This window comes from Ochotona princeps, chromosome 8 (genome assembly GCF_030435755.1).
Source record: "Ochotona princeps isolate mOchPri1 chromosome 8, mOchPri1.hap1, whole genome shotgun sequence".
Classification (NCBI taxonomy): domain Eukaryota; kingdom Metazoa; phylum Chordata; class Mammalia; order Lagomorpha; family Ochotonidae; genus Ochotona; species Ochotona princeps.
In genome coordinates, this window is record NC_080839.1 from 64,541,272 (window position 1) to 64,557,441 (window position 16,170).

Below are 16,170 nucleotides of genomic sequence, written 5' to 3' on the forward strand. Positions count from 1 at the left end.
GGGAGACCTGGAAGAAGCTCCTGGCTCTCCATTTCGGAGAGGCCCAGCCCCAGCCACTGTCGCCTGCAGAGTGAACCAGAAGGTGGACAATGTCTGTCTTCTCTATCTGTGCTTATAAATCCTTCAAAAATAATAACAACAAAGAATTACACTCAGCTTGCATCCTGGCAGAGTGGGATGGGGCGATGGGAAACTCACAGAAAGCAGCATCGGGCACAGAGCCTGGCCTTCCAATGTGCAGGCAATCAGCTTCTCACTGCTGCCCACTCACCCTAGGAAGGAATCACCACGTCTTTCAAGGTGATGAGGAAAGGAGGGCTGGAGCAAAGCAGAATTGGAACTGGAATCCGGGTTGGGTTTTATGGAAATTCGATGCCTCTTCCTGCCATGGGAAAAACAAAACAACCCACTGGTCGGGGCCAGATTCACGGAGGTCCAAGTGGCAGGGCACCAAGTTCGCACAGTTGACTGGGTCCTGGCCAAAGGCTCCAAGACCCAGCTAGTAGCACTTGGTGGTTCCTAGAACGCGCTCTTTGAGGACAACAGGGTGCAGTTCCCAGATTGGGCCCTGGGATACGGCAGGTGCAGGCATGGGTGCGCAGGGAAACAGGACAGGGGTCGCTGAGAGTCGGGCGAGGCTCTGCCGGCCCCAGGAAAGGCGGCGGAGCAACGGACCTACCCGGCTGTGGTGCAGACACGGGCGAGGAGGGACGCGCCTCCAGCAGATAGAAGGGGGCGGCCAGAGCAGGAAACGGAACGCAGAGCCAAGAAACATTGAGGAGCTAGGCTCCTGGAATCCGGGAGCGTCCTGAAGTGGGAAGGAGGGGGACGGTGTGTGGAACATCTACTGACAGAAAAGGCGTGGCCCGGGGAGGGGCGGGGAGACGACCTCAACGTCCCCTGAAGGCTCGCCCCCCTGTGCTGGAGACCGCCCCGACGCGCGCGCGAGGGCGCCGCAACCTGCCGCGCCGGCTAACAAAGGCGGGACTACAACTCCCGGCATGCTGGCCGCGCGCGGGTGGGCGGGACCGAGCGCCCGTCACCTCCCCGGGGCCGAGCGGCGGCGGCGGCGGCGGCCGAGGGAGGGACGGTGCACCCCAGCCTACCCACCCGGCGCCCGGCCGCGCCCGCGCGCCCCGCCCCGCGGCGCCGCCCCTCGCCCCACCCCAACCGGGAGACTTCGCCAGGGCCGCAGCGCGGCGGCAGCAACATCACTCTACAGCCGCCGCTGCTCCGCCCCATCCCCTTCTGTTTTTCTCCCTCATCCTCCCGCGGCGGCGCCCGTGGCCGTGGCGCCGGCAGAGGCAGCCGCAGCTGCGCGGGCTGCGATGAATGGTCCTTCAGCGCGGGGGCAGGACCCCAGGTGAGCCTCGGCGCTCGCGAGGGAGGGCCGCGACCCCGCTGCCCTGCTCCCCGGCCGCGCCATGGATCCGTAGAGGAAGGAGGCGGAGGCGAAGACAGCTCTGCCGCCCACCCCCCATCCCATTGCTCCCCTCTTCCTTTATCTCATTGTTGCCGCGGCTGTTTACGGCCTCGCTCCCTGCTGCCCTGGGCCATGGGGCGGGCTCCAGGCGCTGCCTCTGGGCCAGCGCTGCTCCCTCGGCTGCTCGGGGATTCTGCTTGATTGTGCCGAGCCAGCCGGTGCAGCGGCGGAGCGGACACGGCCAGCTGCGGCCCGGACTGCAGCAGCAGCGGTAGTAGTGGGGCCGTCCCCCAGCATCCCCACCCTAGGGGGGCTGCATGTGGGATTAAAGCGCTGCGCCCCCAGGGTCTGGGCGCCCCCACCTCCCGCCCCGAGGATCCCGACCTAGGGCGCAAGGAGTGGGCAGAGCGCGCATAGTAGAAGAGTCGAGATGGCCAGTAAGACCAAGGCCAGCGAGGCCCTGAAGGTGGTGGCCCGGTGCCGCCCCCTGAGCAGGAAGGAGGAGGCCGCGGGTCACGAGCAGATCCTGACTATGGATGTGAAACTGGGCCAGGTGACTCTGCGGAACCCCCGCGCAGCGCCGGGGGAACTGCCCAAGACTTTCACCTTTGACGCCGTGTATGATGCCAGCTCCAAGCAGGCTGACCTGTATGACGAGACGGTGAGGCCCCTGATCGATTCGGTCCTGCAGGGCTTCAACGGCACCGTGTTCGCCTACGGCCAGACGGGCACGGGCAAGACCTATACCATGCAGGGCACCTGGGTGGAGCCGGAGCTGCGCGGGGTCATCCCGAACGCCTTCGAACACATCTTCACGCACATCTCGCGCTCCCAGAACCAGCAGTACCTGGTCCGGGCCTCCTACCTGGAGATCTATCAGGAGGAAATCCGAGATCTGCTCTCCAAGGAGCCGGGCAAGAGGCTGGAGCTGAAGGAGAACCCCGAGACGGGAGTCTACATCAAGGACCTGTCCTCCTTCGTCACCAAGAATGTCAAGGAGATTGAGCACGTGATGAACCTGGGCAACCAGGCCCGGGCTGTGGGCAGCACCCACATGAACGAGGTCAGCTCCCGCTCGCACGCCATCTTTGTTATCACGGTGGAGTGCAGCGAGCGTGGCTCTGACGGCCAAGAGCACATCCGGGTGGGCAAACTCAACCTGGTGGATCTGGCTGGCAGCGAGAGACAAAACAAGGCGGGCCCTAATGCAGCTGGAGGGACAGCCTCCCAGTCAGCCGGTGGTGGCAACAATGCAGGTAGCAGTGGTGGTGGTGGTGGTACCGGTGGTGGAGAGAGGCCGAAGGAAGCCTCCAAGATCAACCTCTCACTGTCCGCCCTGGGCAATGTGATCGCCGCCCTGGCGGGCAACAGGAGCTCCCACATTCCCTACCGGGACTCCAAGCTGACCCGGCTGCTCCAGGACTCTCTGGGGGGCAATGCCAAAACCATCATGGTGGCCACTCTAGGGCCTGCTTCCCACAGCTACGACGAGAGCCTCTCCACCCTGCGCTTTGCCAACCGTGCCAAGAACATCAAGAATAAGCCCCGGGTGAACGAGGACCCCAAGGACACGCTGCTGCGGGAGTTCCAGGAGGAGATTGCCCGCCTGAAGGCCCAGCTGGAGAAGAAGGGGATGCTGGGCAAGAGGCCCCGCCGGAAGAGCAGCCGCAGGAAGAAGGCAGCCTCTGCCCCGGCTGGCTACCCTGAGGGCTCTGTGATCGAGGCCTGGGTGGCGGAGGAGGAGGATGACAACAACAACAACCACCGGCCACCCCAGCCTGTCCTGGAGTCGGCCCTGGAGAAGAACATGGAGAATTACCTGCAGGAGCAGAAGGAGCGGCTGGAGGAGGAGAAGGCGGCCATCCAGGATGACCGCAGCCTGGTGAGCGAGGAAAAGCAGAAACTGCTGGAGGAGAAGGAGAAGATGCTGGAGGACCTGCGGCGGGAACAGCAGGCCACTGAGCTACTCGCAGCCAAATACAAGGTAAAGGTCCCAGAGGAGCCTGGGCTTCCGGGGAGGGGATCAAGGCTGGCATGGAGGGAGGACTCTGGGAGGCTGTGACCTGACCCCGGAGTCAGGTGACCTCCTGCAGTGTCACACACTGCCCTCCTGGACCAGTTGGGCAGATTGCCGCCCTATAGGAGTGCCAGGTATGCATACACACCTGTACATGTGTGTGTACATACATGCACACACAAAACAAAGCAGGTGGGTGGTCTGACCTGCAGCTCTTGGTCTCAGGATGGGTCAAGGTTAGTGGGATGGCCTGGGCAGGACCCTGGCCTCTCCTGAGCATGTGTTCTGCACAGCCTCATACCCTCTGTAGCATCTTCAGACCTCTTATCATTTTCAAGACCTCCTGATGGTGGGTAGCACTTCTCTGCTTATGGACCCCTCCAGGTGGATGATGTCATCTGGGTTGGCGGTTCTCAAACCCCCATTTGACAGCTGAGATGAAGGTGCAGAGAAGCAGCCAGACCCAGGCTGTATCCAATCAAACTGCACAGCTGAGCTGGAACCCACAGACCTTGGTCCAGCTCTCTGAGGGGCGGGCAGGACCATGAAAAGGGAGTACTCCCTGTGAAAGTGGTCCCTGGTCCACACAGCGCACCGTGGCTTGGCCTGAGTAGGAATAATCTCTGTGAGGGGTGGTGGGTCTTGGAGGAAGTGGGGTACAGAGAGCCCTGGAGTCTAGGCTGAGCTGTTCTCACTCAGGGACCCTGCATAAGTTGTTGCCCCTCTCCCCAGGCTTTCTTTTCCCTTCTGCGAGATCTGAGGTCTGCTGAGCTAACTCCATGATGTATATTAATCTGAAGAGCAAGTCAGCCAGCTCCCACACCCAGTAATATCCAGTTCTTCATTGTCCCAGGGGTGTCAAGGCCTCAGCTGTGCCCCTCCCAGTGGGAGCCTCCAGGCCCCTAGGTGGGGCTAGGCTGCCTAGACCCTCGCCTGGCTGCTTGTAGACCTGTTTCATTTCAGTGCGGCAGATGCTACCACTGAGCATTCCAGGTCCCTGGAGCCTTCCAGACCGGGGTTAGAGGAAAGCCACAAGGAACCAGGAGTTTGCTGGGAAGAGGCTATCATTGCCATTTTTTATTCCTACCCAGGGGTGTGAGCTGGGGGCAGGGAAGCCTGGCCTGCCACAGCTGGAAGAGTGACAGCTGGCCTGAAAGCATTGTCTGTGCAGTGGGAATGTGCCGCTGCTGCTGCACTGAGGGCTTGGGTCTCGCGTGTTGAATATTTAATTCACCTCAGTGAGCTCAGCCAGGGCTGTTCTGAGCTGCTTCCTCCAGGGAGGGAGGAATGGGGCCTGGTATCGTTAGGGCCATCCTGGGAGAAGCAGCTGTTAACAGACAGGGCCATCAGAGTCAGCCCTCCCCAGCATGAAGAGGGAGTCCAAATGTACTGGGGTTTGCCACTGGCAAGGCTGACCTGGGCAGTCTATCTTGGGTTCTACTCCCAGACGCTCCTCCCTCCTAGAGCAGAGCAGTGGAGGCTCTGAAGAGAGCCCCCTGGGAAGTGGGTAGAGCGGGTGGGGTGCCTGGAAGGTTCCCATTGTTGAGAGCTGACTAGCTCCCTTGGGTAAGATTTCTGGGATGCAAGTCAGCATGGGACACCAATATCTAGATAGTCAAGAGAAAACAGCAACCGCCCCACACCAGGATTCTTGCCCTGGAGGTATGGCCCAGGGAGAGCTGTGGCCTTGTGGCCGGTAGGGCCCATGCTCAGGGCCATGCAGGTGAAATAAGGAGAGCCCAGACTCCTGTACTTGGTCCAGCCCTCTTTCAATTGCTCGTGATAATCAGAATAATTTCTTTTTCTATAAATAACAGTTGGATTTCTCAATTGCATTTAATCCTCCCAGCAACCCCAAGAGATAGGTATGATTGCTTCCCTTTGACAGTTATAAAAACAAGGATGGGGGAGGTGGAGTGATGCTGGCTGGTAAGTGGCAGGGCCAGGACTAGAACCCATGTTTTCCGATTCCCGTAGGCCCATGCTCTCTTGCAGGCAGCACCGGGTGCTTCCTGAGGGCTCCCTGGGTGACTCATGGCTAAGGCCTTACCTGACAGCTCCTGGCCTTGGGGTGAAATGGTCATTGGGTACCAAGTGTTAGGTGTAAGCAAGGGAGGGAGGCCCTGGGGGAATATCCCGGAAGGGAATGATGCTGCATCCTGTGACTCCTAGTCACACCCAGCTCCAGACAGTTACAGTGAACAAGCCCGGCCCAGGGACCTCCCTGTGACTCCTGTGGCATGTCTGGTTCTGAGCTGGCTGCTTGTAGGATGGCTCCAGAGGGACCCTCAGGACAAAGCAGGAAGGAGGAAATAGTCCCAGACCTCTTCTTTCCTGGCCTTGTGCTGCAGATGAAATGAGATCAGGAGTATGAGGCCATTAGAAATGAGCCAGAAGATCTACATAAATGGAAGGTGTCAGCAGCCACAGGGCAGCTTCTGTCTTCCAAGCAGGTGTCTTGTGATGGCCACGACAGGAAACTATACTAGCCTCGCTGCTTCCTCACCTGCCAGCCCTGGCTGCCTTGCTGTAGCCCTGCGGCCCCTGGGAGCAGAGCCAGACATGAGCCCAGGAGACCTTGGAAACAGGTGCTTGGAGCCCTTCTAGTGATGAGCCAAGCTCTTGCTCCCCAGCTTCAACTTGCTGCTGGTCCTGGGCTCTGGGATCTACTGCACTTGTTGCTGGCTCCAGTCCCCTGGAGGGGGTAGGGGTGAGCTGAGTGGGAGCTTATGTGACCCAGTGTCCTCATTGCCTATCTGACTTAGTCTGTCTCTCCCAGCCTCTCCACCCACCACCTCTCAGGCTGCCTTGCTCTTGGTTTGCCCCTCACTGTGTGCGAGGATCCAGCCCTCGGATCCTCCCTTCCTCTGCCTTTCCTGGTTGCCCCGTTGATTGTGGGCTTCAGGGGGCTAGAGGATGTGCGGGTGTGTACATGTTTGTGGCCAAGGTCAGGGCTCTGTTTCAGATTCACCGTTAGTCAGCCAGCTGTGTAAGTGTCTCTGAGGGCTGGTGGGCCCGCAAGGGAAGAGGAGCAGAGGGTGACATCACAGACCCAGAATGCCCAGGGGAAGCTACAGTCTTGGGTAGCACTCAGAGAAACAGCCAAGTTTGAGCACAGTGCACATCCTGGGAGGCACGCTGGTGAGTGTCTGCAGTTTGGTTAGGTGAAGGCCTGCTTGGCTCAAATTTAATTATGTAAGAATTGTTTTTTTTAAAAGGTTTATTTTATGTATATTGAAAAGGCAGATCAGATGTTCTCTTGCACAACCAGAGAAAAAAGAGACAAAGATCTTTCATCCGCTGGTTTACTCTCCAAGTATCTATAACTGGCCAGAACTGAGCCAGTCCAAAGCCAGGAGCCAGGAGCTTTTTCCTGGTCTCCCATGTGGATACAAGGGTCCCAAAGCTTTGGGCCATTCTGTACTATTTTCTCAGGATACAAGCAGGGAGTAAGAAGTAGAGCAGCCAAGACATGAACTGGTGCCCATATGGGATCTTGGCACTTGCTGGGGGAGAATTAGCCAATTGAGCCATTGTGCTGGGCCCAACAAGAATTTTTTTTTAACATGCCTGCTTTAGGACTACATATTGTGGCACTGTGGGTTAAACTGCCACCTAGGACACCTGCATTCCATGTCAGAGTGCCTGGAATTGAGTCTTGGCTTCCCCACTTTTGATCCAGCTTCTTGTTGATGCATCCTGGAGTGGCTGATAATGACTCACAAGCCTGGGCCAGGCCTGGCTGTTGTGGGTATCTGGGATGCGAAGCAGTAGGTGAAGATCTCTTCTTGTCTCTATCGACTCTGCCCTTCAGATAGGTGAAAATAAACAAATGAAAAATTAGTTTAAAATGGATTTTGAAATTCATTTCAAAAATTCAATTTTGAAATCGATTTTTGTTTTTTGGAGGAATGGATTAGATGATTTCTAAAGCTTTGAGTCTAGCTACTTCAAAGGAGAGGAGTGTTTGGGGAAGGCACAGACTGAGGAGGGCACACAGTGCAGGATTGAACCAAAGGAAAGAAGGGGCTAGGGAGCAGGGCAGGGGGCCTTGGCTGGAGCCCCAGCAGCTCTGTGTATGTATCTCATACATAGAGCATGGGGAAAAGAAATGGGAGGCAGTCCCCGCAGGGACAATAAGCCACACTGGATCATTCGTGTCCTCCTGTGGGTCCTTCTCCTTCCTCCCACCTCTCGACATGGACATGAACCATCCCTGAGGATGCAGGAGAGGGAGTCTGAAAGCTCAGCAACAATAGCAATAAAAGTAACATTTTCCTAACACTTGCTTTGTGCCAGGCATGTTACTATGTACAGACTCATCTAATCCAAGCAAGCACCCTCCAAGGGAGATGTTATTGTTTCCATTTTATGGGAGAACCAGCTGCAGCCTGTGGAGACTGAGCAACCTGCCCAAGGCTGCATGGTGTTCCTGTGGCAGATCTGTTTAATCCCAGCTCAGTTTGATATAAAACATGATGCTCTTTTACACTGAAAGAATTAGGAACATCAGGTTAGGACCTGGCTGCTGGGGAGGCTGTGAGAATCTTAGGCGCTCCAGCAGACCTCATGTGGTATCTGAGGGACAGGCTGCAGGGCTTACTGGAGATGGACCAGGGGAGTGTGGAAGCCAGCACAGGGTTGAAAGTGGCAACTGGGAACTCATCCTGAGAAGAGGGGGACTCAGCTGAGACCCCTGGCTGCTGGTCTCGACGCGTTCACTCTGTGGGACTCCTGTTTCCATCTCTCTGCAGCCTCCAGCACGTGGAGCTCTGTGTACAGGACTTGGGCCTCAGAGTCAGCAGGTCTGGGTTTAGTGACTTACTAGTATGGAGGCCTCAGTCGCTAGGATGCGATAATAATAATCACACCCATGTCTTTGTGCTGTTGAAAGACCCAGATACCAACATGCAGCACTGCACAGTTGCCAGCACATGGCTGTCATTAATGTTTTCTTTAACTGCCTGATGGAGGTTTTCACCTAGCCACATTTCTGGCATGTCAGATAGATTTTAGCCTGGCGTTCAAAGACCACCCATGTGACTGCAATTCTCATGCAAGTTACTCCAATAGGAAACCACAGAGCCAGCACATCTACTCTGTCTTTTGAGCTCAACATACGTCTCCCTATCCTTTGGCCAGTTGCACTGTTTCTGTATCGTGTGATGTACCTGGTAACCAATAAGTTGCATTTATGAAAACAGAAGCTGTCTCCCACTGTTTTCACTGGTGTTTTAGCAGGGAGCTAGATTGGAAGTGGAGCAGCCAGGACTCAAACCGGTGCCTATAAGGGGATGCTGGTGCCGCAGGCCTGACATGGAGGCTTAGCTTGCTATACCACAGCACTGGCTTGAAAAATTTTTGTTGTGTTGTTTGTTTTAAGATTTATTTATGTTATGTGAAAGAGTTTCAAAGAGAGATGGGAAGACACAGAGAAAGAGATCTTTCATCCACTAGCTTACTCCCTAAATGGCTGCAAGTGCCAGAGCAGAGTCAGTCCAAATTTACGAGCCAGTAGCTTCTTCCAAACCTCCCATATAGGCACAGGGGCCCAAGCCTTGGGCCATCCTCTGCTACTCCCCCAGGCTAACATGAGCTGGATTGAACATTGAGCAGCCGGGACTAGACCTGCCGTCTAGGTGGAATGCTGCTGCCACAGGCAGAGAATTAGTGTGCTGTGTCACACACGGACCCCAGTAAGAACTTTTTTCTCCTGTATTTTTTTCCTTTACTTTCTTTTTTAAGCTATTTTTTATTGTTCTTTTGTGATACAGTTCCATATCAGTAAGAATTTTCTTAAATTAGAGTTGGGTTTCTTTAAGAAACAATGAGAGGTGAGGGCCTGGCATGATAGCCTAGTGGTTATGTCCTCGCCTTGAATGTGCCAGGATCCCATATGGGCGCCGATTCTAGTCCTGGCGTCCCCGTTTCTCATCCAGCTCCCTGCCTGTGGCCTGGGAAAGCAGTCGAGGACAACCCAAGAACTTGGGACCCTGCACCCGAGTAGGAGACCCAGAAGAAGCTCCTGGCTCCTGGCTTCGGATTGGCTCAGCTCCAGCAGTTGCAGCTGCTTGGGGAGTGAACCATCGGACGGAAGATCTTGCTCTCTGTATATCAGCCTTTCCAATAAAAATAAATGAATCTTAAAAAAAAAGAGAGAAACCTATTTCTTAAAAAAAAAATAAGTAATGAGAGGTGGGGGCAGGCACAGTGGCCTAATCCTTCTCCTTTAGGGCCAGCATCCCATATGGGTACCATGTGCTGGCGACATTGGGTAACATAGGAGTTTGGCTGGTGGGAAGCATATAAGACAAAAATGTTTCAGACGTTGCAGCCCAGCAACCATTTGGGCCAGTGTTGGGTTTCTCCTGCCGCACCTTGGCTGCGGGGAGGAGTGTATTACCGTGCTGTCCTTTAGCCTGTGGATAGCGTGACGCTGGGTGAAGTGGCTGTGATAATGTCTTCATTGTGCTCTAAGGACCGGAAGGAAAGGCTGGAACAGAGCTGCAGAGGGGGACTCTGTGCGGCCTGCGCCTTGCCAGCCCTCAGTGCCGGGCCAGTCTGGGGCACTGGTTGTGGCTGAGCCTGAAGGCGTGTCTGGATAAGAAAATAATCCTTTTGGCCACAGATCCAGTCTGGGGGCTGTGCAGGGCAGACCCCCAGACTGAGAGCAGGCAACGCATCTGAACTTGTACTCAGTGTGTCTGAGGAATTCCTGGGCATTTAACTTGTGGGTGAACTGAAGAGCACCTTTCTAGTTGGGTCTCCTTCCTCCCAGGTGTCCCCCACAGAGGAGTATTAGGCCCTGAGTTGGACTGTTTCTAGAACACTAGGTGATGGATCTGGAGGCCTTCCTCCAAGTGGGCCAGCAATAATGATAGCTACCGTTTCTGCTGTGTTGTGATTTTTTTTTCTGAAAATGTTTTACAGTTAAAGTTCCCCAGTCCCATTTTAATTGTTTATTTTTTCACCTATTTGAAAGGCAGAGAGCAGGAGATGTAATATTCATTGTTTCAGTTTCCAAATTCCTACAACAGCCAGGGCTGGGGCGGGCTAAAGCCGGAGTTCTGCTATGTGATTGTCAGCGGCCGAAGCACTTGAGCCTTCACCTACTGCCTCCCGGGATATGTTAGCAGGAAGCGCGATTAGAAGCAGAGTGTCTGGTCGTCAAGCAAGCTCTCTGATACGGGGTACAGCAGTACCAAGCACCGACTTTACCTGCTACGACACAATGCCTGCCCTTTTGTTGTGTTCTTTTTTTTTAAAGATTTATTTATTTTTATTGGAAAATCAGATTTACAGAGAGGAAGATCTTCTATCCACTGGCTCACTTCCCAAGTGGCCACAGCGACCAGAGCTGAGCTGATCTGCAGCCAGGAGCTGGGAGCTTCTTCTGAGTCTTTCATGCATCTCCCAGGGCAGGGTCCCAAGGCATTATTACACTATCCTCGACTGCTTTCCCAGTCCACAGAGAGCTAGATGGGAAGTGGAGCAGCCGGGACGTGAACTTGTGCCCATCTGGGTCCCGGTGCATGCAAGGCGAGGATTTTAGGCACTAGGCTACCATGCCAGTCCCTGCTGTATTCTTTATGGAGATTACTTTTTTTAATTGAAGAAGTTATTTTATTTGTTGGAGAAGCAGGGAGAGACAGACAGATGTCTCCCATCCCATCCACTGGCTCACTCTACAAATACTTGCATCAACTGAGCCTGGAATGTTGGAATGTGACAGTGAGCAGTGTTAAGGAATAAACAACTCAAAAGTCACACACCTAGGAAGAGGCAGAACCAGCTTGAAGATCCCATATCCGCCTGGCTCCTTAGCCTATTAGCTTCAATGCGTGCTGTAACTTCAGCTCCGAAAGGAAGGGTTCCTGCCTGATCCCTGGCTAATAGGCCCCAGTGGGCACTTAACTCATCTCTGTGACTCATATGATGCAAACCCCCAGCCTCTGACCTCAGCCCAGCATTCATTTAGGGAGTCAACAAGAACAGGGCAGGCATATGGCACAGCTGTGGGACACCACCTAGAATGCCTGCGTGTACATTTAATTCCAGCTTCTTGCTAACACGCATTCGGGAAGTTGTGATAATGGCTAGTACCTGCCTTTAGCCTGGCTTCAGCTCAGCTCTTGTGAGCAATTTGGGAATGACCCAACAAATAAAAGATCTCTGTGTCTCTCTGTTTTTAAACAAATTAAAAAAAAATTGCAAAAGTACTAGAGAAATACCAAAATAATTTCCTTTAAGGGGTCCGGCGGCGTGGCCTAGCAGCTAAAGTCCTTGCCTTGAACGCCCCGGGATCCCATATGGGCGCCGGTTCTAATCCCGGCAGCTCCACTTCCCATCCAGCTCCCTGCTTGTGGCCTGAGAAAGCAGTCGAGGACAGCCCAATGCATTGGGACCCTGCGGCCACACAGGAGACCCGGAGGAGGTTCCAGGTTCCCGGCTTCAGACCAGCGCGCACCGGCCGTTGCGGCTCACTTGGGGAGTGAATCATCGGACAGAAGATCTTCCTGTCTGTCTCTCCTCCTCTGTGTATATCTGACTTTGTAATAAAAATAACAAAAAAAAAATCATAAAAAAAATTTCCTTTAAGGAAATCAGCAAATCTTTTAAAGTAACAGTAGCTATAAATGATTGATTTAGCTAACTTGGTCTTAAGACTTCAAATTTTTAGAGAAAAATCACAAGAATTCACAATATTGGTCAGCTCTAGGGATTTTAATATGCAGGGGCACCTATATTTTTTACTTTGACTTTTTAAAAGACTTTCATATGTTTTTCATTAATAAGCATATATTATATTTTTCGACTGAACTAAAACTAGTATAAATTTCTTCAAGGGAGAAAAAACCTTTAGTCAGGGTAAAAATATACAGGTATGCTAGGATTTCAAAGTCTTTTGTAACCAAATATAAACTTTTAGTTTAATTTCCATTCATTTTTTTAAGATTTTTTTTTTGTTATTTTATTTTATTACAGTCAGATATACAGAGAGGAGGAGAGACAGAGAGGAAGATCTTCTGTCCTATGATTCACTCCCCAAGTGAGCCACAACGGGCTGGTGCGTGCCGATCCAAAGCCGGGAACCTGGAACCTCTTCTGGGTCTCCCACGCGGGTACAGGGTCCCAACGCACTGGGCCGTCCTCGACTGCTTTCCCAGGCCACAAGCAGGGAGCTGGATGGGAAGTGGAGCTGCCGGGATTAGAACCGGCGCCCATATGGGATCCCGGGGCGTTCAAGGTGAGGACTTTGGCTGCTAGGCCACGCTGCCGGGCCCATTCATCATTTTTTTTTTAAGTTCCTACATATGTCAAGATCTGGTGGGAAGATGTGCTGGAAGGTAATGAATAATAGAGGGAAAGTAGGACCGATAGCCAGGCCCATGGATTCCCAATTACTGGTCATCCTGTGAACTTGGACAAGTCGCTTCCCCTGTCAGGAAATAGTGGGTAGATGATTGCTGGAGTTTTGTACCATTTGCTGGTTCACCTTGAGAGCAGTGGGTTGGGAGCTGTGCGTCAGGGACCAGCCTGTGGGAGCGAAAAGGGTGAGCAGGCTTGCACTGGGAGCCTGGAGGCTGTGGCCCAGGACAGCCCACAGGAGGGAGAGGTCGGCTCATGTGTGTGTGTGGACCCTTTTTGTCTGATGTTTTTACGTATTTTCATCGACTTGAAAGCCAGAGGGGTGGGTTATTTTCCCCCTGCCCTTCAACAGGGACTGAGGCACTTCTGGCCATCCTGCCTTGCCCAGGTCAGGGTTGACATTGTAGTTTAACTACCCTCAATGGTTGATGGCTTTCTCAATCTAAATAGTTTATTATTTTTAACGTTTATTTCCAGGGTCATGAGAAACTGCCATTCACTGGTTTCCTTCCCATGGCCAGGGCTGAAGTTAGGAAGTTGGGACTCAATCCAGGCCTCCCACATGGATGACAAAGACCCAATTACTTGAGCCATCACCACCCCCTCCCAGAAAGCCGGAGTTAGGAGCCTGAGCAGGGAATCGAACCCAGCTACTCCACGGTGGGAGGCGGGCATGCTAACTGGCATCTCAGGATGTGTGCCTGCTCCTTGTACTTTCTCCGTGATGAGAGACTTCTCGCACTCACAACATCAGTTTTGTTGTGTGTCGAGCCAGCCAAGGAGGAGACTCAGACTCAGTGTCCTGATTTCCATCCCTCAGGGCAGAGGATCACCAGAATAGCTCTACGCATCTGGAAATAGTGCTGTGTGTGCCTTCCCCATTGTCTCGCTCACTTGTTCTCTCGTTCTTTTTTTTCTTACTGCTGACTCTTCAAGACCCACAATCAAGGAGCCAGAAAAGGAGCAGGGCTGTGAAGGAAGGAACCTCGGTGTTTTTTTTTTTTTTTTCTTTTCCTTTTTTCTTAAGATTTATTTGAAAGACAAAGGCAGAATTACAGAGAGAGTGGGTAAGACAATCTTCCATTTACTGGTCCATTCTTCAGATGACTGCGATGTCTATGGTTGAGCCAGGCCTGAGGTAGGAACGTGGACCTTCATCTGGGTTTCCCATGTGGGCACAGGGACCCAAGTACTTGGGCCATCTTCTGCTGCTTTTCCCAGGCCTATTAGCAGGGAGCTGGATTAGAAGTGGATCAGGGGCCCAGCATGGTAGCCTAGTGCTAAAGTCCTCGCCTTGCATGCATTGGGATTCCATATCATGATTCATATCCCAGCTGCTCCACTTCCCTTCCAGCTCTCTGCCTTTGGCCTGGGAAAGCAGTCAAGGGTGGCCCAAAGCCTTGGGACCCTGAACCTGTGTGAGAGACCCAGAAGAAGCTCCTGGCTTCTGGCTTCGGCTCAGTTCTGGCCATTGAAGTGGAGCAGCCAACACTCAAATCAGCACCCATATGAGATGCCAGCACTGCAGGCAGCAGCTGTACATACCAAACCATAACACCGCCCCTAACAGCTTTATTTTCTAAGCAATGGGAGCAGCTCTGTTGAATTAATAATTTCTTTTTGCGTTTCGTGGTGGGTGGCAGGAAAATAGCAAAGAGGCACCGAGTAAGTGAGCAGCCTCTGACCTTTGATGGTACTTTATCCTCTTCCTAATACTTTGACAGCCATTATCCAACTTTGCATTTTTACCCAAAGCCTGCAAAGTTGTGGGGCATTTGCCCCTGTGTGGCAGATTAGAAACCCCCCAAGGGCATAATGGCATAGACAACTACAGCAGAGAGGGAGGCCATGCCCATGGACATTCAGGCTTTAGCCTCTGGGCCTCTGATGGCACTGACCAGCTCTCCCCAGCACACGGTCAAGAGCTCCAGTGCAGGGGCCCCCGTGGGAGCCACATGCAGGCAGAAGCATCTCCATGATATCTCTGAACTGGAAGAGAGCACCGTGGTACCCTGAGCTTTCCTGCTGGTACCTGAGCTGGGGAAGGGACAAGCACGGGTGCTGCTTTCTCCAGAGGCTGCTTTCTCCTCCCAGAGGAAAGCTGTGAATGCAGGAAAGGGCTGGTGCTCAGATCCCACCTGCTATCTGCCGGCTCCATGACCTTGAGTGAGTCACCTGTCTGAGCCCTGGTTTCCTTGTATGTCAATTGGAGATCATAATCATTATCTCCTAAGGTTCTAGTGATGATGAGACAGCGTAATTGATGTAAAAAGAGCCTAGCCCAGCCACAGGCACACAGCAAAATGCACCCGAGGCTCTTGCCTCCTGCAGAATGTCATAGATGAGCCAGCAGTGGCTGGGCAGAACCATTTGCCTCCAGTGTCCTTGGGAAGTCAGAGCTGATGGTATCTCCCCAAAAGAGTAGCTGGCTGGGCCTGCTGGCTCCTCTCTAGCTGTCTAGATCAGTATTTAATGGGATCCCGAGGCCTCCTTTCCCCTCTCTCTGAATTTATACCCTGGTTACTCCTGGAACAAGGAAGGAGAAACTGTGTGTACAAGCCAGTGTGCCCCCTGCCTCGGCCCTGGCTGCTCCTTGGCAAAGTGGCGTACCTGCTGCTGATACTCTGCATCGGGACCTACCCTGATTATACCAGAAAGTTATGTGGGACGTGTATCACCTGTGGGGGAGCAGACATATGTGTGAGTACAGGGGGCTTTGCTGGGAGGGCCCAGGCTCCAGGGGTTCCCTCTTTGGCCTCCATATCCTCTTCTGTGAAGCCTAAAAGTTGGGGTCTCTGAGTCCCTGGGTCCTTCTAATTTCCCTTGGGGTTTGTCCTTTCAAGAGTCAGGTGGTTGTGGCCTGGAATGCCCAACCCTCTCACCTCCACCCCCACAGCCTCTGCTGGCCTTCTAGTCACACTGGACTTATTTAGAACCGGCCGGACCAAACCCAGCCCTCAACCCAGGCGCCACCCACCTATACTCTTGCTCTGAAAGACTACAAAGGCAGCATTGATGGAGCCGCTGAAAGCAACCAGGAGTTTATCCCGGAGACCCACAACTCAGATTCCCAGCCCCCTGCTTTGTTGGCCCCTGCCTTGAATCAGGCTGAGGGACCGGAGGCAACCTGGACCCTCCCTGCCCTCCATGGGTGATGGTTAAGGATTGAGATCCCTGCAGCAAAGGGTGAGGTAGCCTTTATTATTCTCAGCAAAATGCAGTAAAGAATAAATAAATAAAACAAAAGAGCCTGGTTTGTTAGCAAAGAAAAGGATCTGGTATGGGACGCATTTCAGAGCATGGGGGTGAAGCAGATTGCGAGGACTGGGGGTTAATTAGATGTATGAGCATGTATAGATTA

At 53.4% G+C, this 16,170-nt stretch overlaps 1 protein-coding gene across 2 annotated transcripts in view; it reads left to right on the top strand.

Moving 5' to 3' along the window:
- Positions 1-1,093: 1,093 nt before the first annotated feature.
- The window catches only part of KIF3C (kinesin family member 3C), a 36,702-nt gene continuing 21,625 nt past the window's right edge, over positions 1,094-16,170 (top strand). For both annotated transcript variants that reach the window (XM_004582645.2, XM_058668179.1), the window contains exon 1: positions 1,094-3,407. In XM_004582645.2, the coding sequence (XP_004582702.2) occupies positions 1,854-3,407 (1,554 nt within the window). In that variant the 5' untranslated portion in view covers positions 1,094-1,853. The remainder of the gene's footprint in view (positions 3,408-16,170) is intronic.